Here is a 26,792-nt window from a genome sequence, read left to right as displayed (position 1 = left end):
GTGCATACAAATGGCATAAAATATTCCTTTAAACATTTGTGAACAAACTAAACTGGACAGGAATTTGTTTACAACTTGTTTTTGCTTCTTATTCACCAAGAAAAATTAAGGTATCGCTTGTTTGTTTACTTCCTTTTCTTTGGTCTTCAGGGGATTATTTAACAGCTAGGTAGTCCACATGATCAGAGTGGACCAAGTAAAAATCTACAGAAATGTTTTCATATTTGACTCTAAAGTATAAAATGTTTAACTCGTGAAAAGAACAAAAATATACAAGATTAGAAATAAATTGACATTGCAAAGTGGTTATTCTCGTCTAACCCTTTCATCTTGATATTCTGTTTACAAGCTGCAGAACAAATATGGAACACAGATTAAATTTTTTGCTGAATGCGTCTGCAGATTTTAAACTGTATTTTAATCTGCTTTTTTCCGTCGTCCACCATCAGCATCTGCAGCATGTTTGGTTCAATCCGAACTCAGTAAAAGTTTGGGATGGACTGGACTCAAACGAGACACACAGGATATTTCTCCCATGCAAACCCCCGGTCGTGTTAAAGTCTCATAGTGTAGAAAGGACACAGTAATTACTTTTCCTGCAGAAGACATTGAGCAAAACCATTCAGTGTGTAATTTCTAAGATGTCCTCTCTGGACATGCTGCGTATATGCTGTAACTTCGGGGTGTCTGGGATGATTTGGAGCCCTGGAGAATCCACTGATCCCCAATTTAATGAGAAGCTCTGCTGCACAGCATCTGAGTCTCATCGGTTGATTTGATTGATTAGGACGTTTCCGACACCTTATTCTCTTCCTCTGCACTGAAATTCCCTATTGTGTACTTTTCTGTTAACAACTCAAGCTTCCTCTAAAATGCATTTGATTCTTGATTTGCACCAGCAACACAAACATTCCTCCCTTACTGGATATTAGTTCATTAAAGGGGAAAAATTTGGCTCCCAGATTTTTCTGCTCTTTCAATTCGCTTTCTCAGTTATTTGAACAGATTAAGCTTATTGTGGAGGAAAATAATAAAGCTCACACAACAGAAACAAGATGTTAATTTTCTGTTAATTTGAGCCTTTGAAGGATGAGTTTTTGACAGCATCAGTATTCCATTTTTGTTTTGGGATCTAATTAGTCGACTAGATTAGTGCTTTCATGCACAAGTTGTCTGGGAGAATCGTGGTGGAATACAAACAAGAGATCAGACTATATTAGCAGCTCATTTACTCTGATACAAAAAGCTCACTGCAAGTTTATCTTCACTGGTTTAGACATGTGGCAAGCTTGCATTATCCCTCCAGCTCACTTTGTTTCTTCTCTCTTCTTTCTGTGCCATGTCTCTCCACCTCTTTGTCCTCCTCCAGTTGCTTCAGCAGGCGACCTCCTCTGGTAACCTCGGAGCCTTCAGCGGGATCCAGCAGATGGCCGGTAAGTCGAGAATCGCTCGAAAGATTTGTTTGAAACCACAATCCATCGCGACAGTGGACTCTTTGTTGTGCCTCTGTAATTTTTTTTTTCTCAAAGACGTCTCAAAGAGGACCAAAGAGCATAACAGATGAACTCGCGTGGTGGAGTAAAGAGAGCTCGTTGCCCTGAAGATTTATTAACTGTTACTAAGATTTGTCTTGATCTTTTAATGAGGCCAGACATGAGTTGTGCCCAGGGCATGTAACAGTAGCACCGCGGCTTTGTCAGGGATGGATAAATCACAAGAAAGGAGGAAAGAAAAGGAAAAGGGGGGAGCGCAGAAGATGGTTAAAAGTGGTGCACTGCAGGCTGGCGCCATCTACTGCATTCTTCCAGCAGAGGTTTTAGTGGCCTGTCAGCAAAACAAACTTGGTCTCTCATATGTATTTAAAGGTAAAATATCTGCAAGAAGGCAGTAAAATCAACCAATTATGTGATGATGTCAGGCTCTTAATGAAGGAAAGTGAAGCTGCTGCAGTAAAATGCATGCTGTAGTAACCCCCTCCTGTTTTAATCTAAGCCTTGAGCGAGCCAAGAAGCTCTGCCATTTAATTTTTCACAAGATAAAATCTGTCTTTAAAAAATTTAATTTCTTAGAGCTTTAAACTTAAGTTATTCAAGACTTTTAGAGAGCCATGGATATATACTAATCATCTCCAACTTCTTCTCTCTCAATTCTTTTACTTCTCTAAGCCTCTCCATCCTCTCACTTTCTTCCATCTCAGTTTCCTCACCTTTACTCCTCCCTCCAGCCTCCTGTGCTCATCATCTGCTCTCCTTTCAATAAGGTTTCAGGTTTTAAATGTATGCTGTTTAACGAGTTGACACAGGCAGCAACCAGGAATTAGCAGGTTGAGTTAACGGTGCTTTGCAACTGCTTTGAATTTTTTTTTTTGGCCTCTCTGCTGTGGAGCCCAAGTATATATTTTTCTTCCGAGCATGCACTCGTGCTGACAAATAGGCTCTGGGATTTGGAACTGAGGGAACGGAGCGGTGTCTGAATCTAGAGATCTGTTGGTCCACCATCTGCGCTGGTGAGGAGGACAGAGCGAGCATTAGTGATTGGCAGGAGATGTGAGACAGCTGAATGACATCTGGTCCCAGTCTTTAACACGAGGAGCTGCAGAGCTGAGAGGCTTCAATTACACCAATGAGCATTCAATTAGACGCAGCCAACGCCAGCCTGGTGCAGCATGGAGCGCTTACACGCAGACATGTGCATCCATGCACACGTATGTGTTCACACACACTCACGTACCATCTGCACAACCCAGATACTGACTCTGATCAGGGAAACAGAGTGTATTTGTCTCATAGTATTTCTATCTATCTCTCTCTGTACAGCTTTGTTTCCACTTTATTCCTCTCTAACACGGCCATATTTTTTCCTTCATATAACTGTCTGGAAATGTATGTTCAATAAGGGAGAAAGCCTTTGATAAATGCAAGTAAGAGCTGGTGTAAAGCTGCTCGGAAAAAAGGTGGTAAAAGGTTGGATGTAGAGAGAAAGATGGGGACAGAAAGGGAGCTGCTGTCTTCATCGGCTGATGAAGGAAAAAGGAAAACTAAAATAGTTGGGAGGAAGAAGTAATGATAGAAAGAGGGAAATAGGGAAGGAAACTGGGGAGGGGATTAAGAAGGGAAGAGGAAAAGTAATAAATATGTCACATCAGTGGTGGAGTGGAGAAGAATGGGAATAAAGTGGGTAATAGAAGAAAATGAATTGGAGGGGAAGGAAAAGGAGACAGAAAACAGGAGGAAGGATGGCCTGCCATCAAATAAGATGCATTAACCAACAAAAGAAATAGGGTGGAAGTATGTGAAGACAGAAAAATGAAGGAAAAGAGGGACATGAAAGGAGAAAACGGGTATAAGAAAGAAAAAAGAGCAAAGAAAGGGTATAAATGGAAAGAATGATCATGAGTTAAGTGAAATACAAGAAAAGGAAAGAGACTGATACCTCTGCACTGCGCGATTGTTTTTGTGCGTTGTGATAGTCTCGAAGCCATCAGCTCTGTAATCCACTCTGCAAACCCAAAGAAAAATAACAAAGATATTTTTTAATTTTAATAAAGAGGCATGAATGAAAGCCTTCTCCAGTTCTGGCAGCTCTGAAACAAACTGTCTTCTTGCTCATTTGCTAAATTGTCTGCCATATATTTATAGAAATGTGTATAAAACGCAGCATCTGGAGTTTTGAGCATCTGCTCGCAGAGTTTGATAGAGTGACGGCTGATTTTTTTTGTCCCCAACCACAAACAGAAATCCATTTCAGCTTTTGATGTATGACAGAAAATTGGATGAAAATCGCTCTGAAAACTAAATTGGTTTTGGCTGTGGTGCACTCCTAAGTAATACAGACAGGTAAAGAAGTACACACATGCACTTGCAAATGTGCATGCTCATTACTGCAAATACACACACATGTTGGGGGTTTTTTGTTTCCTACCATGCAAACCTTGTTCTTTATACTTGCCTGTCTCTGGCTGCACCCCCTCAACAATCTCAAAACAAGAGCTAAGCGTTGAAAAACTGGCAGCCTCTTTCTTTTCTTTTCATTTTTTTTTATAATACTTTTAATTTACCAATCAGAGCTGTGAATCAAAGGGATGAATCCAGCCATCTGTTGTGATTGGCTGCGTTCAGTTTGGTTGTCTGGCTGAGTTGTTTACCAAGATGGATCTTCTTCATGCTGTCTTTTTTTTTGTGTGTGTATGTGTCTGTCTTTGTATATGTGTGTGCGTGTGTATTCCCATGGTACTGTATATACATCCAGACTGTATATACGACACATAAACCTCACATCGACCACCCTCTCAACTCTTTAACAAGCTCATGTGTCAGAGGAAACTTCTCTGTGGTAAGACTGACTCCACTAGCTCCTCATTATGTGCACACGCTCGCATAAAAACACACACATGTTCATGGAGTGAGGTGAAAGGTTGAGTTGTACCCACAGACGGTGTTTTACAGCCTTTGTTTCAGCATCAGTTAGGTGTTGGCATGTAGTCATTAATTATGCTTAAGTACAGGCCCATATGCTAATGTCAGAGAGGAGATTAACAATGAAAGAGTTCAGCCTGCAGGAGTCCTTTGAATACAGTCTGACTACTCAATGGAGAAAATTAGAGTTTGGCTCATCTGACATTGTGGCTAGAGCCCGGCTCATACAACGTCGTTCAACTGTAGCTTTTTATTATTATAGTGATGATTTCATTTGAATCAGATTTATTGTTTCTTGTGATTTTTTTTTTTTATTGCAGTGTTTATTATAAAGTGCACTTTTATCCCGTTTTTAAAAGCTAAGTAAATCATGTCAAAATATAAAATAGTAATGCAAATCTGGTGGATTAGTAGAAATGCTAATATTTAAAACTTTTGTCAGTGAAGTAATATCAGATATTTGTATTTACAAACAAAAAGTAGCCTTAAAAGACAAGCTACACACCGACTCTGGCTCAGTTAGTTGCATTCACGATCTTTGCCACTAGAGGTCACTAGTTCATTTCAGAGTAACGTTTACTGTTTTTATGTTATTTATTTATTTCAAAAAGTTAATCTTGTATTCTGAAACACCTCAGCTTAAATGTTTTTTAAGAAGCTTAAAAGATGAAGACGAGTGTGTCAGATTGAAAACTAAACTGGGATATAGTGACGTCTGGTGGCAAAGTTGCAGATTACAACCAAAATAAAAGCCCTCTCTAGACCAGAGGGTTAAATTGTCTTCAGATTACTCTGTTTGATTACCAAATAAACATATATATATACTTTTCTACTGTCTAAAAATGTCAAAGTTTATGTAAAACATTATTAGAATGGAAATCTGGTGGTGTAGTGGAAATTCTGCTTTTTTATATTTTTCATCAAATTAAAAGGAGTCATATCTACAGACCTAAAATGTTTCCCACATCAGTCAAATTGAGCACTGGGTCTGGCTAACTTACTTGTATTCTGCATCTTTGCCACTAGAGGTCACCAGATTAAACACAGTGTTTAATTATTTGTTATGTTATTTTTATATTTTGCTATCATTTATAATCGAAAAGTTCATGGTAAGTTATTCTGAATCTATAACGTTAGTAAAAATGCAATACATTTATAAAAAAAATTAACTGAAAATTAATTAACTATTTGCACAAAGGTATGAGGTGAAACAATCAATGACATTTTAAAAGATAATAATAATGATAATAAAAAGAATTGTTTCAGTCTTAAAGTTACCGTCAAAGGAAGTGCTGTATTTTCCCAAATATATATATGTATATATATAATGTAGATGTTTTTTCTGTCCACTAGCCATGATAAGAGTTCCTTGAGTTCTCTAAATATAAAGAAAGGGAAATTTAGTACTTTGGTTAATATGACTTTTAGGAGAGGAAATGCTGACCATTCTGAATCATTCAGAGCGGAACTGGATCATTTTCATACTTATTCCCCAGTCTGTGTTTCTACGGTTCTGCGAGCAGATTCTTAGTAGCAAACAGGAAAATCCAAATCTTCAGGAGGGGTGGAACTTTATTTGATAGGCACACCATGCAGCCAATCACATGCAAGGCAAGACAAGGATCATGCCATTATGTTAAAGAAGGAGGGGAGCGCAAACGCTCAGAAGTGCAGTGTAGTGGTACATCGACGTGCTGAGAAGAACAGTTTAATTTAAATACAAGTTCATCAGGAAAAAGTGGAGAAATTAGTGAATTTAAAGTGTCATATTGTTCAGACTTTGGTCTTTATTTGATTTGTTGTGGTTCTGTGTTCAGTTGTTTATATAAAGGTTTGATTAAAATATTAAATGTACTTTATAATAGAAGAAAGCCTACATAAAAGTACGGATTTATGGAATTACTAAATAAAAATCTGTTACCAACATTCAAAACATTTAAAATTAAGCTAAAATATCACTCTGAGTAATACTAAATGAAGAATCCATTTGGGAGCTGAAAGAGTTGGCTCTCCTATGAGAACTGAATCTTTGAAAAGAGCCAGACTTGCCATCCCTAATCCTTTGGCAAGACTGTACATAGAAACTTGGTGGTTTCTACAGTCTGAGCAGAAAAGTAAGACTCATTCGTTTAAATGGTTCATTCTAAAGTAGCAAAACCCAAGTTGTTCTAATGTGATTCTAAACTAATAAAATCCAGTGTGTGAATATTTCATTGCATTTCTGCCGATACTTGACGCTGAATGTTACATAATGGTACTTTAAATGTGTATTTCAAAGAGTTCTGTAAGCATATGTGCAGAAATTTTGCACAGTTTCAACCAAATCTTGGTTTCTGCCAGTCTCGAGTAGATTTTTGGTTATGGATAAATCTAAATTTAGTGTCTTCCTCGTGTAAGCTCCAGTCATTACTGTTTAATGCTGATATGAAGGACTTTATTCAACTCTTAAACTTTTTTTTTCTTACACAGAAATAGTTAAGAAAGGAAGTATCGTTTAATTGAATTTAAAGTGGTGAAAAAGTCTGTTAAACTCATCAAGGAAAGCTAGTGTCGTCCTGTAGCTCTAGAGCTCTTCTCTTTCTGAAATGTTAGTTGAACTAATTGACTTATTATTTCTGCCAGTTGAGAATTTTTTTAGTTTTCCAATAAAAAAGCAGGAGACGTGAAGGGGTTATTTCCAGGTTTACGTGTAAAGGGAATCCATGCTCTCCACTGGTTTTCCTCTTAATCTCTGGACACCAAGCTTCAGCTCAGTCCTCTGGTACCCTGTCCGGTCCAGCCAGGTGACCCGGCCGCTCCCCAGGTTTGACACCACCCTCTCTGGCTCCTCTCTCCAGGTATGAGTGCTCTGCAGTTGCAGAACCTGGCCACTTTAGCAGCAGCAGCAGCGGCGGCCCAAAACTCAGCCAGCCCCTCCACCGCAAACCCCCTGTCCTCCAACGCCGCCTCCCTGGGAGCATTGGCCAGCCCAGGTAACGCCGCAGCCACTCAGGTTGGGGGGGGTCCAACGTCGTGTGTGGGGTGGTGGGGCCCAACGCCTGCCTCCGCTCTCCACCGTTACCATTACCAGTGTTGTCGCCCCATCAGCCCGGCCCATCACCAAAATCATCAACCAATCACCGTTGCCGAAACACCTCCATTGTTCCGATCTCCATCAGTGTCCTTGACGTCCTTCCTGGCACATCCCATGGTGTGTGCATCCACCGCCTTCTCACACCTTCATCTCCATAGCGACACCATTCTGTTGTTGATGCGCCGCCTCCCTGCGTTCCTCCTGTCTTTGAACACCTCACTTCCTCATCATGTGGCCTCTGTCATCCCGTGATACACGCACCGTATATGTGTGTGCATGTTTGTGCGTTTCGTGCTTAAATGTTTCTGTCAGGTTCGGGTTTGTGTACTTTTGTGTTCTATTTGCAGCAATTTCTGTTTGCACCTCACCGGCTCTAGAGACCCATGTAAAGCGGCAGAGTTGTTGTCTCCAAGCGTGTGTGTGTGGTGGTGGTGGTGGGGGGGTTGTCTGCACCTCTGTGTGTTGATATTGTCTATGCTTGTAGCTGTGGGTTAAAAAAGAAAAAGCCCACCAGGTTGACGTCTGAACCTCTGGTTAAATATCGACAACTTTAGATTTTCCACTACTTTTCCATTCTGTCTCTTGTGTTTCTTCTCGTTGCCTTCATCTCCTTCTGCTGCCTTCCCTCTGACAAGCTCCCTGTTTCTGCTCCATCATCCCCCCCGTCTCTCGGTCTCACTCCAGCAGCACACTCCCAGCAGAGCATGAATATGAAAAACCAACCCCCTCCCCCTCAGCCGCCACTCTTCTTCCTCCTTGATGCTCGCACCGCTCCATCCCCACGTCGAATGCCCGTTCTTTTGTCTTGTCCTTCCCTCCATACTCTCTTCTTTTATCCCAGCCCCTTTTCTCTCTTTATGCCTCTAAATGTCAGTCCAACCTTGAATAGTACACACTCAGGTTGAGCCAGTCGGTGTGAATGAGCGGCGCTATACTGCATGTATCAATGAAACTGAAAACGTCACACCAGTTTGATAAATATAGACAGTTCTGCATGGAAACAGGCCAGCGTCTTTGTTTTGCACCATGTGCTGACATAATGCTCCCTTTGCCATGCCATCTCTTAAAATATTCAGCGGCAATCCTGCTTTGTTGGCAGCGCTTTGATGAGATGAAGGGTAAATGAATTTGTTTTTGTTTTTGTCTAAACAGGAACAAGGTTAAAAGCTTTGTGCACCATATTTCACACCATCTCACTCACCACTGACATGGTAGTTTCACGTATGGCACGCATTTTGCATCAGTGTGTTCAGGTGTATGTGTGTGTAAGTTTGTGTCAGCTGTTAAATTCATGTGTCACCTGTCGGTTGTAAATTATTGGCTTAAACTGAGCTGAAGGGGATAGTAATTTAACTTTATTGTAAATAAAAAAAAAGATCTAAATGTTTCTGCATTGTGCTCTTTCCTGTCACGACATCCAGTATGTCTGCTTTTTTTTTTTTGGTGTTTTTATTTGGAAGGCTTTTTTTTTATTTTTTTAAATAAATTAGTTTTTTTTCTTCCATTGAAACAAATCATGCAGAATTCTGCTTTCATCTGCATATTATTTTGCACACAGGGTTGTAAGGTTGAGGTGCCACAGCTTTCTAATTAAAGGTTATTAAGGTGCTACTTGTAATATTTTTAAGCATCGGTGTACAGTTAAATCAACAAAGACACGTAAAAGAGCTGTGCCATTGTTGTGCGAATTGGTTTCCTCAATCACATTTTCCTCCTATCAGAGACATGGTTAGCTTTCTTTATTTGTACACTAGCCTGATTTTTGATGCTGGATATTCAAAAAGCTTCTGTATATTTCTCAGAAATAAATCTAACCAGGCAGGTGTTTTTAAATTGGGGAAAAAAAAAAGAAAAATCACTGTAAATGTAAAGTTTTAAATCTCAGTAGTTCCTCTATGTATGGCTTCAAGCTTTACATATAAATAGCGAGCCACTTCAGGGCACACTTTGCATGATATTTTACAACACTTAATGACCCACAATATGATTAAAGTTTTCTCTGAAAGTGTCGATGAGGGTGCAGCTTGCAATGACTAACCATCTCATGAGATTTGGCTGAATTGCTTTAATGTTTCAATGAAAAAGCCAAATTCTTTTTTGATGAGTTTTGGCTTTTAGATTTAAAACAACCTACAGGTTTAAACTTCCTGAGTGTACTTTAAAAGCATGCTGCCTTTACAGAAACTGACTTACATGAACATACAGTTGCCACAGTGACTGTCTTTATATCTCATTGTGTCATAAAAGTGCAAAGAAAGCCAAACATTTCTCCAAAAGGACTGTATAGAAGCAGGCAGCCAATGTTCAACAGTGGCTTCGGTTGGTTACAGTATTGACTTGAGATAAAAACATAAAGATCAGGATGCTGAATTTCTATTTCTAGCACCTCAAAACGATCAAGCTACATGAGTTCCTCCACCTATACACAAGTTTGCTAAATGTTTATATAACACATCCACTTCTTTGTCTCCCATTTTCCCCTTTTCACTTCAATTCTCACCCTTGTTTCTCTCTTTTTTTATTCTCTCCATCCCTTTCTTTTCCCCCTTCCCTTCCCCCCCAGCAGCAGGCACCACAGCCAGCTCCAACGCCAGCGCCATGAACTCTCTGACCTCTCTGGGCACCCTGCAGGGCCTGGCAGGCGCAACTGTGGGCCTGAACAACATTAATGCACTAGCAGGTAGTGTCAACAGTGAGTATTCACCCTGCCATCAGCCACCCCACCTCCACCTCCGACCATTCACACCTTCACGGCAGCTTTACGTCACATCCTGTGAGTCAGAGCAGAGAGACGCAGTTGTAGCTTCTAGATGAGGCAGACAAGGTTGTTGATTCTTAATCTAGACTCAAAACTCCTGTTTTATCATTTTGGTTTGATAAATTTTTTTTTTTTAGTTCTCGTTCTTAAAAAGAAACCACATTTATTGTCCCAGAAGAATCAATGTTGATGAACAAAGACGAAATCTGTCGAGGCGTCACATAGACTGTAGCCAACTACCAACCAAGTTCGTAGGGTTTTGTTCCTACTGACGTCTCTCTGGATCTCAGTTTGACTTGAAAACTCTGTGACAGCTTCCGCATTCATTCATCTCACCACAGTTTACTTATCCATCCATCCATACTTCCATCTCTCCATCCGCTTCCTGGTTGTGTCCTGGGTTATGCTTGCTGTAGGTGTGCCGTCCGGCAGAGTTGGCGTGCTGCTTGTCACCTCACATGATGGTCGTTATTTGAGACCATCTTGTAGTTGTGTCACATTGTTTTGTTTTTTTGTTGTTGCTGTCATTTCTGTAAAGGCGAAAGTCTTTTTTTCCCCAGTAAACTGGGTTGTTCACGGTATTAATTTTATTTTAATTATGAAAAAAAATCAGCAATTTTATGTAAAAAAATTATAATTTTCTTGCTCCAAAATGAAAAATTTGATCAGATTTACATATTGTGACAATGTGGTTAAATATGTTTTCAAGTTAAAAAACAAAAGGCCAACTTAAAAAGAAAAAAATCTGCGTTTTCATCTGCAAGAAATGCAAAATATTATTGTTTTGCAGAGGCCAAACCTACACATTTTTATCTACAAATAACACCAAACTTGGCTGCTCTGAGGACAGAAGAGAAGGAAATTATAACATAATACAAACAAATTGCATAATAAATACTAAACAAGCAATAAAAAAATATGTTTTAAAAATGTAAAACTAGGCATTTTTATCCAAAAATAATGTCAAACGGGAAAAAAAGGAAAAATTACGGCATGGTACGAAAAAAATCATTTTCATCTTAAAGATTTGCAAAACATTGCTGTTTTATGCCATTAAGGACACAAATGTAAACTACACCTTTTTATTCACAAGACACACCAAACTTGGCTGTTTTGAGGACAAAAAAGAAAAAATGTTAGCATAACACAAAAGTGCATTTTTCATCTGAAAGAAAAACCAAACAATACAAATATTTGCATTTTTATGTGCAATTAATTTCAAACATAGCTATCAAACATAGCCAAAGATCAAAATATTCTTCTTAAATGCATGCGTTTTATGTCAAAATGATATAGGAAATAGAAACTGCTAAATAGATTATAAAGTTCCTGCCTAAAATCACCATATTCATGGCAAAACCTCAAAGATTTAGTAAGTTATTTTCAAGGTTCTGTGAGCAGATACATGTGTTTCTGTCCAAAAAGTATCATCCACGCTGTCTGTGTGGTCTGCTGGCATCTATCGAGCTGTGGTGTGTCCTGCCTTTGACCTCCGAGCAGACCGGGCTGGGATCTTAATCAGAGCTGTTATGACAGCAGAAATCCTGTACTACCGGCCTCTTCCACCACATTATTCTCCTCTGACCTTTACCGCTCCTCGGCTGGAGTAGCTGTATGTGTAAATCACACATGCGCCTGCATGAGCGCACGAATGTAAGAAACACAGGACATGAGCTCACAAGACACGCACACACAAATATATATATATATATATATATATATATATATATATATATATATATATATATATATATATGCGCACACACACATTGATCCCTTCAAACTGAATGGGTCGCTTTCGTTTTGCAACCCATTTAGTCCCTGCTAACCCCTCGCTCCTCGCCATGCCCCTTCCTCATCCTTCCACCCACCAGCAAACGCCCTCATTTAAACACATCTAGCCCTTAATTGAATTGCAAAGGTCACCGGTGCAATTATTCCTGAATAAATGAGTGACCTATAATCCAGAGCGCTGCAGTGATAATTTATTTCACTGTGTCTGACGGTGAGGCGACAGGACGCCGAGCCAATGTCAGACCTCCTCAGACAAGTTGCCCTCCGTCGTGATATTAAGCCGTTACAAGCGACTAATGAGTGTTACCGCTGCGTTCCTTCACTTTTTAAACTCGCCACCCGCTCCCCCCCACACTCCACCAGGCGGCCTTCACCACTAAAGAGAGACATCGCAGGCTGAGAAAGCAGATACTCACACATCCCTCTGTGACTTCTCTGTCCTGAGTCTGACTGCTACAAAAAAGCCAGGTTTCCTAGATATGTGCTTGCTTGTGTCAGTGGTTAAATGCAGTTTTGGTTGCCATTGCAGTAGGTGACGAGGTGATGTCTTGAAATAAGCCAGGCTTTTTCATCGTAATAATAACTGATATGTTCCTGTACTAAAAGAAACCTGTAGATCAGTTGTTTCAAACTTTGATCCAGCACTGTGCACCCTGTAGAATAATCTTTCAGCCCAGTGCCCTCTAACTTAATCCCCAATGGGTCGGACCAGTAAAAAAAAACAAAAAAAAAAAAAACAGGATAATAATCTATAAGTAATGGAAAATTCCACATTTTTAAATCTATTTTAGTGCAAAGAAGGACAAGTAAGTTATCAAGAGGTTTACAATAATTAACTATCCCTTTATAAAACATTAAGAAAAGTTTCTTGTTGTCTTTTGGGAGCAGTTTTCCATCCAGAAATCACGATGTTCTGCCATCTGCATGGGTTTTAACAGAGATAATTGTCGGTTCTTCTTTCTTAAGTTCCAGACAGAAAACATCTCTTCATTTTAATAAATCTGCTCTCTCCTGATTACATCAGACACACCGCTGCAGCAGGGAAGAAAGGACATGGACGCCATGTTTCTGTCATTAAAGCCAGCGGCCAGCAAAAAAAAAATAAATAAACTTAACGCGTGATAAAAAAAAAAATTAACGTCATTAATTAAGCGTTGCGTTAACGTGCGATTAACGAGTTAACATGCCCAGCACTAATATACATATATATAAACTTACCTAAAATAACATCAGTTCCATTCTGTTCTCCATAACCAAACAAACATCTGTTCTATATACGTGAAAAAAAAAAAAAATAGATGTCTTATGTTTCATATTCTTTTAATAAAAAGGTCAAAATAGGGCTTACTTTGTAGGGGAACAGATGTTGCATTGATCATAGTGATTCAATCCATCAGTAAATATCTGCAGTACATCTATATTAATAGAAATATCTACATTTACATGTTCCGAACCTTCTACATGTCACACAGTGTGTTGTCACATGGTCACTGTGATTGTCTCTGAGTTAATTTTAGTGTATGTGCATGCAACGCTGCAGTGCTTTTTACTCTGAGATACCTGTGCAGCTTTGCTGTCATCAGCTACACCCATACTATACTCTGTGTGTTAACTAATACTTTGTGTGTCCTGTGCTCTGATATGTTGTCTTTTGTGTGTTTAAACAAATTTTAAGTGTGTGTCATGATGTGTGTGTAACTTACAGTGCAGTCTATTTAAATATCAGTGTGTAATTTTTTGTGTGTGTGCGTGTTTATGTGTGTATGTGTGGTTAAAACACAACCTTCAGTGGGAGCGCTAATGAGTAAGTGCATTCTTCTTTCTTTATTGTTGGGTTTTATGTAAAGTTGCTCAAATGCTCTCAGGTATGGCGGCTCTAAATGGAGGCCTGGGCGGCGCAGGGCTCACCAATGGGACGGCAGGCACCATGGACGCGCTGACGCAGGCTTACTCAGGGATCCAGCAGTACGCCGCCGCAGCGCTGCCCACCCTCTACAGCCAGTCCCTGCTGCAGCAGCAAGGGGCTGCCGGCAGCCAGAAAGAGGGTCAGTAGCCCGGGGCTGTATGTCTGCACATCAGTGCTGCTCAGTGGGAGCTACATTTCAGACTGTTTACAACAAGCCTTTTCCCCCAAACATGTATTTATTGTCTCCTGCAGGAGTAGAACAGCATGATACGCTTAACTGAAGATGCTGAAATCAAGCCACAGCAGTGGAATATCTAGATGGTGTTTTATTTTTGGTTAGAAAATGCGTTTAGTAATACAGAAAGGCATGTCAGAGCCACAGGCTATTTTCTTTCTTTTTCTGTCTCTCTCTTTTTCTTCTTTTTCCTATGTTAATGTAGATTCTCATTTTATTTATTTCTCCAGTAATTACACTCAGCCACAGACAGTTGGTACTGATCCCTCTTTAAGGAACACAGATCTCACTGGGAGTCACATATTAATGCTCATGTTGTTAAAAGACTGTACAGCAGACAGAGTAATGTACCGGCCAGCTGACTCCTCTGTCACGAATCAGTCAGTAAATCTCAAACTCCAGTTCTTTGTGTTTTAAAGGGCGATAAGAACTGTTGATTCTGTGAGTAACTTTTCACCAAGATTTACAATAGAAAAATTGTTATAAAAGTTAAAGCAAAAGGGAAAGAGTTTTAAATCCCACTTCTGAGGCAAGGCAAGTGCTGCATGATTTGCACTTCAAGTAGAGTGGAAATGAAGATTAGGTGGGTGGATATTTTTACACTGACCTCGGAGTGTGATGTTGAACATCTAAAATGGATCACTTATTGGCCTATTTTCAAACCTGGGTGACCCCAAAAAAGGGTAAGAGTAAGTTATATCTAGGACGTTTTATCTGCGTAAGAGTTTAGTTTTATTGAAACATTTGAGCAGCTAGTGACATTAGACACATGTATATATGCTCTCAAGAACAAATAGGTTTTTGCTTAATATGTCCTCTATAAAATGAAAGATTTCCCTTTTGTATTTGGAATTGCTCTATTTAATGATAGAAATGTTAGAGAAAAAATAATAATCGTCATTGAAGAGTTGAATGTTAGAAACTCAGATTTTTGCTTCTTTGTTCTTGTTGACATATCAGTTTTTTTTTTATATCAAGACACTTCATATTTAGAAAATAAATGTAAGAATGTAAAACCAAAACAAAGCCTAAAAATATAATCTCAAATAAAAAATGTTATTTTTTTTTTTATGATAAATCATATTTAGAGCAACTTTTTTGTTGTTTAAACAAGTTAATCTGACAATCATGATTCCTGACATATTTATTTTTAATATAATCTCTGGAAATGTCATCAGAATTGTCAAAGATTGAATGTAATGCATGTCAGTGCTACCTACACACCCAACGTTGCAGCTTAAATTTAACCAAAAGTGTTTGACAGTGCTGAATACAAACCAGATGATGAAATATCTAGTACAACAAACAGAGCGGCACACTGTTTGTTTGTCCACCTCCTATCTGCTCCCCAGCATAGATACATTTGTAAAGAAGCTGTCTTTTTCTGACAGTCCATCCAGGAGTTCAAACCCTCGAGAGAAGCAAAGATGTGCCAAATATCAGGCTCCGTCGCAGCTTCATTGATCTGTGGAGTGCATATTAAATTATTCCAAGAGATCTGACCTACTCTTATTATTAGGATGAGATAGAGATAGAGAATGGAGGTGCAACCTGTGACCTCTCTTAAAAGCAACAACATGCAGCTAAAAGAATTAAAATGCAGTAGAACAGGAAAGTTCTTTTGTTTGTAGCTAGGCATATCTGATTATTAAATGCAAACCAAAAGCTTTCATCCCTGTTCAATTTTCACGTTGTTTAAAAGCAACAGCAAACCCAAGGTCATGGGACATTGTGCTAAGCAGTGTGCTTGAGCTCTGTTCCTATGACGACAGCACAGGAGAGCTCGTCTCCACAATGTAGCGCTCCCTCTACTGTAGTGTTGCATTAAGTGAAAACTCATTCTCATCTTATATTCACTCTGCATATTATCCCGCTAGGTCCAGAAGGTGCCAACCTCTTCATCTACCACCTGCCCCAGGAGTTCGGAGACCAGGACATACTACAGATGTTCATGCCTTTTGGAAACGTGGTCTCGGCCAAAGTATTCATCGACAAACAGACAAACCTTAGCAAGTGCTTCGGTACGGCAAATAGTACAGGCAGCGTTGTAAGCTTCTAGAATGAGAAGCTACATAACTATCTGCTATTATTTAATCTTTTCTCTGGATTATATCAAGAGCAAAACTGTAAATGTTTTATTGGAAGTGAAGCCTGAAAAAGTCTGAAATCAGCCTGAGTAAATCAAACCACCTAATGATTTATGGCTTTATTTTCCCTTCATGCCTTCTTTTGAAATTCACATTTTTAATCCAGATGCATTTTTCTCACATCTGTTTTATTGATTATTTACATACCTTCTAAGCTGTTGTTTCAAATCAGAGTTGCTTATAGAGACTTGACTGAAATTTTTCACAACATTCAGCTCAAGAAAAAACTAAACTTTTGGATTTACCCCCCAAAAAAACTGAAAAAAAATTGAAAAAAAGTTTAAATTTTGAATACAAGTGTATTTTACTTGCAGTAAGACATTGTGTGTCTGTCAAACCAAATCAATATTTCATAAAGATCGGGCAGAGTTGGATGCCATTTATGAATTATCAGATCATTTATCATCCATTCTATATAACATGAATGTATCAGGAAACTGTTTAGTCCAAAGAAACTTCACCAATGACTCTGGGATCCGCTTATCAATGGTAAAGGTAACAAATAAACTCTTAAATGTTTCCCAGGGTGGACAGGCTTAGACTTATCCAGATTACCTGCAGATTCCCTTATCAATGATTAATTTATGCAAAATACCTAAAATCAAACTTTGTTCCAATAATTTCTCTGTCTTTGTTGAATTTGTTTTTGAATTTGAAAAATTACACTGTCCAGGAAACCTTATAGTATAAGAAAATTGTACTATCGATTAGAAAAGTTTTTTTCAAAGTGAAATCATGTGATTTTAAGTTGGAGATTCGTGATGCTTCAAACTGGAAGTGTAAGTCCACCCCTTCCAATTTAATTGTAATCTATATTCCATTTTTCCTGCCTTATTTCATTATTATTTGCTGTAACAAGCAACACTTCCTTTGGAGGTCTTTAAGATTAAATCATTTCTTTATTTTGTATGAGGGGTAAATTTTAATATAAATTTAATTAACATAAATCAGTTTTTGAGGCACAGAACTTATGTGAAGATGCATCTAAAAGTTGCAGGATGGTCGATCTCGAGTACCGGATTTGGGCACCTCTGAGCTAGAGTATGCTAGTTAGTTAATGCGTGAGTCTAGCTTTGCTCTGTTTATTTGTAGATATGTACTTTTGAAAGAAATTTCTAAAAGCTTAAAGATATATGAGCTCACTGTAAGCTTTTCAGATTTTAATATAAGTACTTCACTCATAACTCCCTTTAGTTAAAGCCATGAAAACATCATTAAAATATGTTAAATAGCTACCAGAAACATGATCTATTTAATGATTTTCTTTTTAGTCATGTAATCCTTGAAGAAATTTCTAGAAATTAAAAGAAATATCTAATTCAGTCTGTAAGTTATTCAGATTTTTAACTTTTGCTCTTTAGTTGAGGTCAACAGCATGAAAACATAAATCTAGTCGCTAGCTAAAGCATTAGCAACTTGCTCTGTTTTTCTTTGTAGTCATGTAATCCTTGAACAACTTTCTAGAAACTTAAAGAAATATTTAATACAGTCTGTAAGCCATCCAAATTTTTATCCTCAGTACTTGGCTCTTTATTCCCTTTAGTCAAAGCGCATAGTATGAAATTGTCATTATTGCTAGCTAGCTACAGCATTAGCTTTGTTTTTCTTAATATTTATGTTTTCCTGAAAGAGATTTTCAGACACCTAGAGAAACATTCAATTCACTGTGTAAGCTGTCCAGATTCTTCACCTCACTAATTTCTTACTTTATAACATTAAGTCATAGGATGAAAACATGATTCAGTATTTGGTAAGACCTTTGCTAGCACAGAGGTCTTCCCTACATCCAGCATAAACAAATAGTCTTTAAATGTTGAGCTTTTATTTTTTTTTTTATAAATCTAATGGCATGTTGCTACTGCAAACGTCATATAATAACAGACAAGCAATACCATACCCCATAAAACTGTTCCCATTTGGTTGCAGGAATCAAAATCTAAGGTTTATCTTTTTTTCTTTTTTTTAATCCTTGGAGTTGATAAAAAATAGCCACTACAGACAATCACAGTCTGCTGACTGTGTCACAAAAGACATGACATCTGACATTATGCACAAATATAATTACACAATATGGCAGCCCATCCACATTGTATTTGAGCAGCCTTTGTTAGACTGAAAGATAGGCCTGACAAAGGATAGATAGACGTTGAATTAAATATGAGAGAAATTAGTAAGATTATTCTAGTTTCCCCTACTGTCTGTATGTTGTACTGTGAATGTGATGTAATCACAGTGGATTTCTCTCAGCACATAGTTGTGGGATAGGAGCATTAAAGTAGATTAAATTAAAAGAGACAAATTGGAATTTGTCTTCTTTGTGGTATCTGTAGTTTAAAACGCATGTCAAAAATGTAGCTATGGCTTACCTAACACTGCAAACAGTCTATTTGGTTGATAAGATTTATAGTAGATGCAGGTGCATTTCCTTTATTGTAGATAATTGCCTGCTTTTCTGAATCAGGCATGTGAAGGGAGGTACAACTGCCAAACCATTTGCTCAACAATCTGATCACAAATTAGCATTTTTTTGCTAGATAAGCATGTTATCTTGTCAGTCGATGATCTTCTGGTTTCAACTATCCACTTTTCTCCGGTCTCCTTGTAGGCTTCGTCAGCTATGACAATCCGGTGTCGGCCCAGGCAGCCATTCAGGCCATGAACGGCTTCCAGATCGGTATGAAGCGGCTGAAGGTGCAGCTGAAGCGCTCCAAGAACGACAGCAAACCATACTGATCTTAGCACTAGGGTCTATCTGCTCCCCCTGTTAGCACTGCTAGGGTAAGTCCCCCTCCCCTCACAAAAGTAACAAACTGGTGAAAAAAAAAATAAATTAACCGAGCCACGACCACTTTACACAGGGACTAGGGGGAGGGTCGGTTGAGGGCTGAAGGGAAGGATGTGGGAGGGAAGGGGAGACGACCTACAACCACCTTGAGGGAGACACACCCTTTTTTCCCCCCCTTGGTTTTCTTGCTCTTTAAAAAATTTATGTTAGCTTTTGAGTGTTATTATTTATTACAAGTTTTTTTTTTTTTTTTTGTTGTTGTTGTTTTTTAACACATGAACGCTTCCATTACCACCATTACTTTGTGCAATTCTTTTTCTCTTTTTATAATGGAAGGCAGTAGCTATGTTTTATTTTTTTGTTTTGTTTGGTTGTTGTTTTTTGTATTTTGTTTTTTTTTTTCCTTTTAAGGCATTTAGTTTTTTTTCTTTCTCAGTGATTATACGTTTTTGAGGTCTAGATACAGTCAGAACTGAGATAAAGACAATGGAGCCATGATGATTTTTGACTTGTTTTTTCTTCTTCTTCTTCTTCTTCTCATGAACCTGAGGTCCAGCGAAGGGTTCTTTTTGTTCTTACATTTTTTTCTCTTTTTTGACACACATGCCGATATGCACATTCGTCCTTTGACTTCCACGGTGTTGGTTGCAGGCCGCCGCTGCTTCTCCAAAACCCCTCAATGCCTGCTGGCAACCCGGGAGCAAAGGCTGCAAAACATTAGTGGCCTCTTTTTAGTAAAGTCAGTATGCCGTACAGTTACACTCCACCAACACAAGAAGAATGCATAAAAGCAAACACACTCCAGCTAAGTATTATGATTTATGTGAAAATAAATAGCTCTTTTTTTTCTCATAAGTTAAAAAAATAAATAAATATATAATTAGTAACTACTTTTCTGGGTCAGATCACATTGGTCTTTGTTCTTAAAGGGATACATAGGACGTCGAACATTTTCAAAAACAACATCCAGAATTCGATGAAGGATATAATACTACAACCAATAAGAGAGTCTATGGGTTAAGACGGTAACTGAAAATACTTGATGTTTGTTGAAAGATTAAAAAACATAATTCAAAGTACAGAAAGCCACAGGCCTGTAAATTTTATTTGTAAAAAAGCAGTTCTATTTTTATACAACATTTTTACTGCCTCAGATGAAGAAAAAAAAAAGGATTTTATTTATTGCCTATCGTTAAGTTATTGGACTCCTATAAAGTATACAGCATCTTTAAAGTCGACCCTTGTGGAGAAGTCTTGTGGAATTGGGTTTTCCAGTGTTTTTTGGTGTTTTTTTTTTTGTTTTGTTTTGTTTTTGTTTTCTTTTTTCCAGTGCAGAAACCACAATCACAACAGATTCTGCCACCATTCAATTCCCCATTTACCCCCCCGTTCCATCTGACCCACTTCTCCGTGCTGTCCATCCATCCATCATCCAGCTTCCTTTTTGTTTTTTACCACGCTCTCCCTCTCATCATCCATAGTTGGACTACTTCCTCACTGGTCAAGTTTCCTCCTCTTTTTTGTTGCATTTTTTAAAACTTTTTTTTTTTTAGTGTTTATGTTTTTTGTTTGTCTGTAGCCCCCCTATCCTCTCATCCTTCCAAAGATTTATACATTTTTAAAACAGAAGTAAATGATAAAACTCCTCCACTTCTCCCCCCACCCCCCAAAAAAATGTTGTCTCCCAAATGACAACATCCATCTGGGATCTGATGGATAAAGCTTTGGGTGCTCTCTGTTTTTTCGTGTACATGTGAATGAGTGAATGTGTATCATTGCCTGTTAATATAGATCTATAACAATATCATTTCATAGTATATAAAGAAACAGAAAATCAAAGCTAAAAAAAGTTTGCTAATGGAATCAGTTTGTGGTGTTGCTAGTTTGTTTGTTTGTTGTTGTTTGTTGTTGTTTCTCCTGTTTTTTGTTTGTTTTTTTTTAAGAAAATGCTGTTGTGGTGTGGTGCTCTGGCTCTCTGTGTGTAACTCTCTCCTCTCCCGTTTTTTCTTTCCCCCTAGAACAACCCATCTCCATGCCTGTTAGCTCATCGTTTGCCTAGCATGTCTTCGTGGCGTCCCAAAAAAAAGAAACAAAAAACTTTAAGCAAATGAAACAAAAAAAAATTATATATATACATATATATACCCACCCAAAAAAAAGAGAAAATAAGTGTCATCGTCCTCCCCGTCATTATATTTTCTGATGTCTTTTCCGAGCTCACCTGACCATAACTTGGTTCTCCTCCTCCTCCGCCGCCGCCTACTGACCTTTTTGAACTTTTGGCTTTTTTGGACATTTTAATGATTCTTTTTTTTTCTTTCTTTTTGTTCTTATTTTTGCATGTGACCTCATTTGGATCTGTTTCAGGGAGGGAGGCAATTAGTGGGGTGTGGGTAAGAAAAATGAATCAATGTGAAAAAGATATAAAGCTGCATTCATATGAAAAACAAACAAAAAAAAGACTGAGATTTTTATGGAAAAACAAATGTTCTTTTTGGAGAAAAACAACAACCTGTGGCAAAGTGATTACCATTCAGTATGTTTTCTTGCATTTTTTTATTTTTTTTCTTCTTTATGTCAAGTTTTTTTTTTTTTTTTTTTTTCCTGCTTCATTTAAAGTAAACTTGAAAGTTCACTACAGGAATTGGCGCGTTATCTTGCTTCTGGTGGCCAATGTATTTAAAAAAAAAAAAAAAAAAAAAAAAAAAAAAAAAAAAACGGGCAAGAAGAGGTCCGCGCCAGTTTCTCGGAGAAATAAGACTACTTCCAAACAGTTTTGAATAAAAACTGTCTGATCAATATTAGACTCTCTCAGAGCTCTCTAATAGTTTTTACATTTTTCAGGCAGTGTAAAGTTTTTTGATAAGGCCATTTTAAGTGGCTCTGTTTCTCATTCAAAGTCTATATATAGAACCACTTTTTTCTAGAGTAGTATAAAGGTAAAAATAAAAAAAGACATTTGCCCTGTTTGGGGGGGAGAAATGCTACCTACTTGTGTCACCTTTTGCTGAACTGACTCACAGATAGACAATCCGTGGTTTAAATGCACATGATGAAATGACCTATATTTTCTACTGTTTAAATGTATAGAGGAAAAAAGAGAAAAAAAAACTAAGATATCTGTAACCCGCGTTAACGTTGGTGCTTCTCGTGAGTTTAGTTGTGGTTTCATCACAAGTCTAACGGTCTTAAATGTCTCATGTTTTTCAAGAGAAGACTAAAAAATCAGTTTACTTGAACAATAGACAAAAAGCCTTTCATATTACTATAATAGTTACTTTGTTGTTTTTTTTTATTATTCTTTTTTTCCTTTTTTCTTTTTTTTTTAAGGAGTCCCTATTTGCTAAATTTCTTGTTGGTTGATTAGCTATATAAAATTCCTAAAAATATATATAAATATAAATATATCTATATATATAATGTCAGCTTGTGAAGCATCAATGTCATTATTATTTTATTTCTCTCGTGGGAAACAATATTTAGATGTGTTTTGTTGTTCAGCAAAATGTCTTATAAAGAAAAAAAGACAAGATCAGTGGAGTTTAGTGCCAAATTCTGAAGGTACTTCCTGCCTAGCGCGTCAGTGTATTTCTTGTGAAATTATTTGATAACATGGGTATTTTATTATAAGTGTTTTGTATGGATCCCTCATATTTAAAATATAGATTTAAAAAAGAGTTTGTTAACTTGCTATTCTGTGGTCTTGTTGCCTGAAAATGTCATGTTTGCTTTTTTTCTTTGTAAAGATGTAAAAAAGTGCCCATGTGTCACATATATATATATATAATATATATAAATATATATCTAAACACAAACACATACACACATGGACACACACACACACACACACACTCTCGTGCAGACCTCACGGTTTACTTTGTTATTGTGCATGAGAGCCCCTGAGCGTGAAACCCTCTTCAGCAACTTCTACCGCCCGCCAGCGTGCACACATACACACACAAACACACAAGAATTACACACTTGATATTTTTAGCCATTGTACAGCCGTCTCATTTATCAAAGCCTTACCACAGATCTTTGCACTCCTGTTCTCTCTCTATTAGTATCTCGCACACACAGACACAAGCGTCAGGCTTCAGCGTGTGTTGTTTGCTTTCTGCATCACGCTCCTCAGCTGAAGAAAATTGAGGTGAGAGTCATACGCAAAGCCTTATTTCTCCAAATCCTCTTCTTATCCCTGTTTGTTCCATTGAAAACATTTCAGAGTCGACGCCGTTTGTTTCTGACGCCGAGGATCATTACTGTTGTGTTTCACCTCCGACAAGCGCTCGCTTTCATGATGTAAGCACAGGGCAAGACAGGCTCATTCTGCCTCGATCTTTTGAGGAAAAAGCACACGCCGAAGCGGTCGGACATTCAGAGGAAAGAGGGCGGATGATCTGGATTTTGCCGCTTTTTTAAACTCTTTGTTTTTTATTTTTGTTTTGTTTTTTTAATAAGTAGTTGTAAGATTTCTCCATGTGTAAGTGTTGTGGTTTTAATGGGCCAAAATCATGTTTAGATGCCAAAGTGTATAATTGACGTTCTCATAGTCAATCCGTTTACATGGCACAGTGTTGTCAGTCTAGTCAACTGCCCCCACTCCCCCTCCCTGAAAGCCTAGTTTACGGTCTGCAAAAAATAAAAAAATATAAAAACTATTAAAGAAGAGGCAGCATTATTTTCTACAGGAGCTCACCAGTCGCCTTAACCAGGGAGTGTTGTACCAGTATTATAAGAGTAGAAGATGTTGTCAGTCAGTGACGTGTGCCAAGTCCAGGTTCACTTTTGTGTGCAATTAACCTCCCACTTTGTCTGGGTTTCACTCTTCCTCCATTTTGTCCACTCGGCCGGAGCAGAAAGAAATCGAAGGTTTGAAGGATGCTGCTCCGCTCCTCAGTTGTTGTCTCCCAGGCTAACCAGGTTTATTAGAAGCAGGGCCATGTGGAGGAACGTCTTATTGGAATAGCGACAGGGGAAATAAAGTGCTTGTTGTTTGTAGAGGAAGAGGTCACGTCCGCAGGTCCACGCAGACAAAACAACAGCCAGAGCTGAGATGAAGGCAATACAGCTTTCATTATATCCACTGTAAGACCAAACCCTAACTTTATCTGATCTCATGAAGGGAGGCAAGCAGACTCTTTTTTTTTCTTTTCTTAATGCAGTATACGTGAGCCACTAACAGCCATAACTTGTTTGAAAGGTGGCCAGTCCGATTAAAGGCCCCACATGTGTGCAGGTTAAACCCACGCAGAGTTAAAATCTTTGCAACTGCACATTTCGTATCTTCACCTCACTCGCATGCGATTCTTTTTGTTTTTAAGTGTGGAGGCTACATTTTCTGTGCCGCTCGAGTCGCTGCGCAGCACACGGCTGTTTGTCGTTTTAAAAGATTTTAACTATCCCAAAAGCTACGTTCGTAAATTGCCAAATCGCACCGACTTGCACTCAGTCTCACGTGAAACATCGTGTCATTGTTTTAATGTCAAAGCACAAGAGGGTCGTAGAAGCAGAAGCGGAGTTTCTGTGAAGCGGCTCACCTCAGGGGCTGTCATCGCCGATGCTCGTTGTAATCTTTCTATCTTGTCACTGTTCACTTCTCTGTTCTTCTTTCTTAATTATCTTAAGTGCTATTTATCGAACAATGAAATCTGAAAGGAAAAAAAAAAAAATCAAACTTGTCGTTTCTTTGCATTATGGCCTATGTCGAGTTTTTTGAGGAAAAAATGTTTTGTGTGTTCTCTCTTTCCGTGGCGTAAAAAAGAGCTTGTTGTCTGTAGAAATGATCAATTTTTTTTTCTTGTTGCTGTTGTTGCTTTATCTTTTAATTCTCAAAGGTTTTCAGTAGTTTATTGTCTTGAGAGAAGCCAAAGTCAATGCATTTCAGTGGATCCTGTAAGTGTGATGTATGTTTGTTTGACAACACTTCGAAATCTGTCACTGGATGGGATTTAAAAAGTACAAAAAATGCAGGCTTTCCTATTTCTACAACTGATTGTACTTATGCATTTTGTACCAGTGGAATTTTTTATACTGGAGATTAAAGGATACAACAAAAAAAAAAAAAAATCTTAGAAAAAAAGCTGTCTGGCCTGGTGGTGTGGCCTGACTCTGACTGGTCCACGAGTATGATTTCTAGCTGGCATCAAGAGAGTTGGCTTTTGATATAAGATTTTCTAGAAGATCTTTGGCTTTATTTCTTTCACTTCTTTTTCCTCACTTGAGTGTTCTTTCTTTCTACCTTCCTTTCTTGCTTTCGTTCTTTCTTTTGTTTTTTGTTTTTTTCCAGAGACTAAGGCTAGGTGAGTGTCAGGTCTTTCTTTTTTTTTTCTTCTTTTTTGCTTTATAAATAGTTCTAGCAAGTTTGTCTGTACAACAGCGGTAAGTTTCATTTGACTTCTGTATTGTGCCGTCTACACGATAAGACAATTATAGAAAAAGAAGGAATAGAAATATTTAGTCACCTTCAGTGGATTAATGTATTAGTTTAATGAAGAGATCAACTAATTAGAAACTTTTGCTTTTAGCTGTTTAGATTTTTCCGGTTTCTCTGTCCTTCTCTGTGAACTAACTGTGTAGCTGAAGCAGTCAGAATTATTTTTGTAAACGTATGTTCTTGTGTGATGCAGTTTTTTGCTTCTGTCTCCTATATTAAACCATTTTTCCTAATACTTGTCTCTCTCTGTGTTGTTATGTTCCAGTGGCTGTCTGATGTTGTACTGTTTTACAACCTCTCCCTGCCATCTTCTAGTTCTCTCTCTCTCTCTCTCTCTCTCTCTCTCTCTCCTCTCTTACTCTATCTTTTCCGTTCATGTTTGTCTTTTTTGTTTTGACCACACATAGTAAAGTTGACTCCATCCCCAGTGACAACTCACTATGCTGTTCTCACTAAACATAGTAAATATACATCGAGGTGTTTTGTATGTATATTACTGTGTAGCCCAAGTTGCCGCGTGACAGTCAATAAAAATGAAGTTGCAAAATCAAAAATGTCAACACGGGACCCCGTAAATCAAGATTTAACAAACAGTCAAAAGGACATTAGCTGGATGTAGAAAAGTCAAATGCATTTTCTAAAACTTAAAGTAATACTTTGACATTTTGGGAAAAACACATTTTCTAGGTGTTTGGTGTTCAGAGTTGTTTCATGCTTGAATATAAAGAGTGCTAACATGTTAGCCAGCTGGGGTAGCATTGGTCCGTCACAACTACAGACTGCATGGTAGAAGTGGGCTAAGTAAGCAAGATATTGCCTTTTGGTTCGTGTGTTTGCCATTTGAACAAATAAAAAAATGTTTTAACTTAGTATATCATGTTCGGTTTGTTTGTTTTTTGTTTTTGTTTTTTTGTGTGTGTGTGTGTGTGTGTGTGTGTGTGTGTGTGTGTGTGTGTGTATAGGAATCAAATGGAGTCAAAGATGTTTAGAAATAGCCCTTAGTGGCTGACGGTGGTATGGCACTTTCTTGTTGGCTCCTTTCTGGCTACATCCATCTTTTATGTAGGCTACTGGTAAATCTGCTGTACAGACCTCTTTGAAGATTCTTGGTACAATACCATTTAATTCTTTGTTTATTCAGTAAAGGCACTTTTGGATTTACTCCCCAATTAATTCCTCGGTAGCCTGTCAAAGATCTCAGAGGCAGTTGCACAAAGCTGAGGGACTTAGCGTATTTAAGGCT

General features: G+C 38.1%; 1 protein-coding gene across 21 annotated transcripts in view; it reads left to right on the top strand.

Moving 5' to 3' along the window:
- The window catches only part of celf2 (cugbp, Elav-like family member 2), a 255,452-nt gene extending 229,670 nt beyond the window's left edge, over nt 1-25,782 (top strand). For 4 of the 21 annotated variants that reach the window (XM_041977214.1, XM_041977215.1, XM_041977202.1 and 1 more), the window contains 7 exons: nt 1,370-1,433; nt 7,253-7,387; nt 10,052-10,168; nt 13,888-14,085; nt 16,059-16,202; nt 18,934-19,106; nt 21,132-25,782. In XM_041977214.1, coding sequence (XP_041833148.1) covers nt 1,370-1,433; nt 7,253-7,387; nt 10,052-10,168; nt 13,888-14,085; nt 16,059-16,202; nt 18,934-19,061 — 786 coding nt within the window. In that variant the 3' untranslated portion in view covers nt 19,062-19,106; nt 21,132-25,782. Of the gene's footprint in view, nt 1-1,369; nt 1,434-7,252; nt 7,388-10,051; nt 10,181-13,887; nt 14,086-16,058; nt 16,203-18,933; nt 19,107-21,131 lie in introns of all 21 variants that reach the window. The other 17 variants (XM_041977206.1, XM_041977201.1, XM_041977205.1 and 14 more) reach the window with 11 other exon arrangements.
- The last annotated feature ends 1,010 nt before the right edge of the window (nt 25,783-26,792 follow it).

Source organism: Melanotaenia boesemani, chromosome 23, assembly GCF_017639745.1.
Source record: "Melanotaenia boesemani isolate fMelBoe1 chromosome 23, fMelBoe1.pri, whole genome shotgun sequence".
Lineage (NCBI taxonomy): Eukaryota > Metazoa > Chordata > Actinopteri > Atheriniformes > Melanotaeniidae > Melanotaenia > Melanotaenia boesemani.
This window is presented reverse-complemented; position numbering and strand designations above follow the sequence as displayed.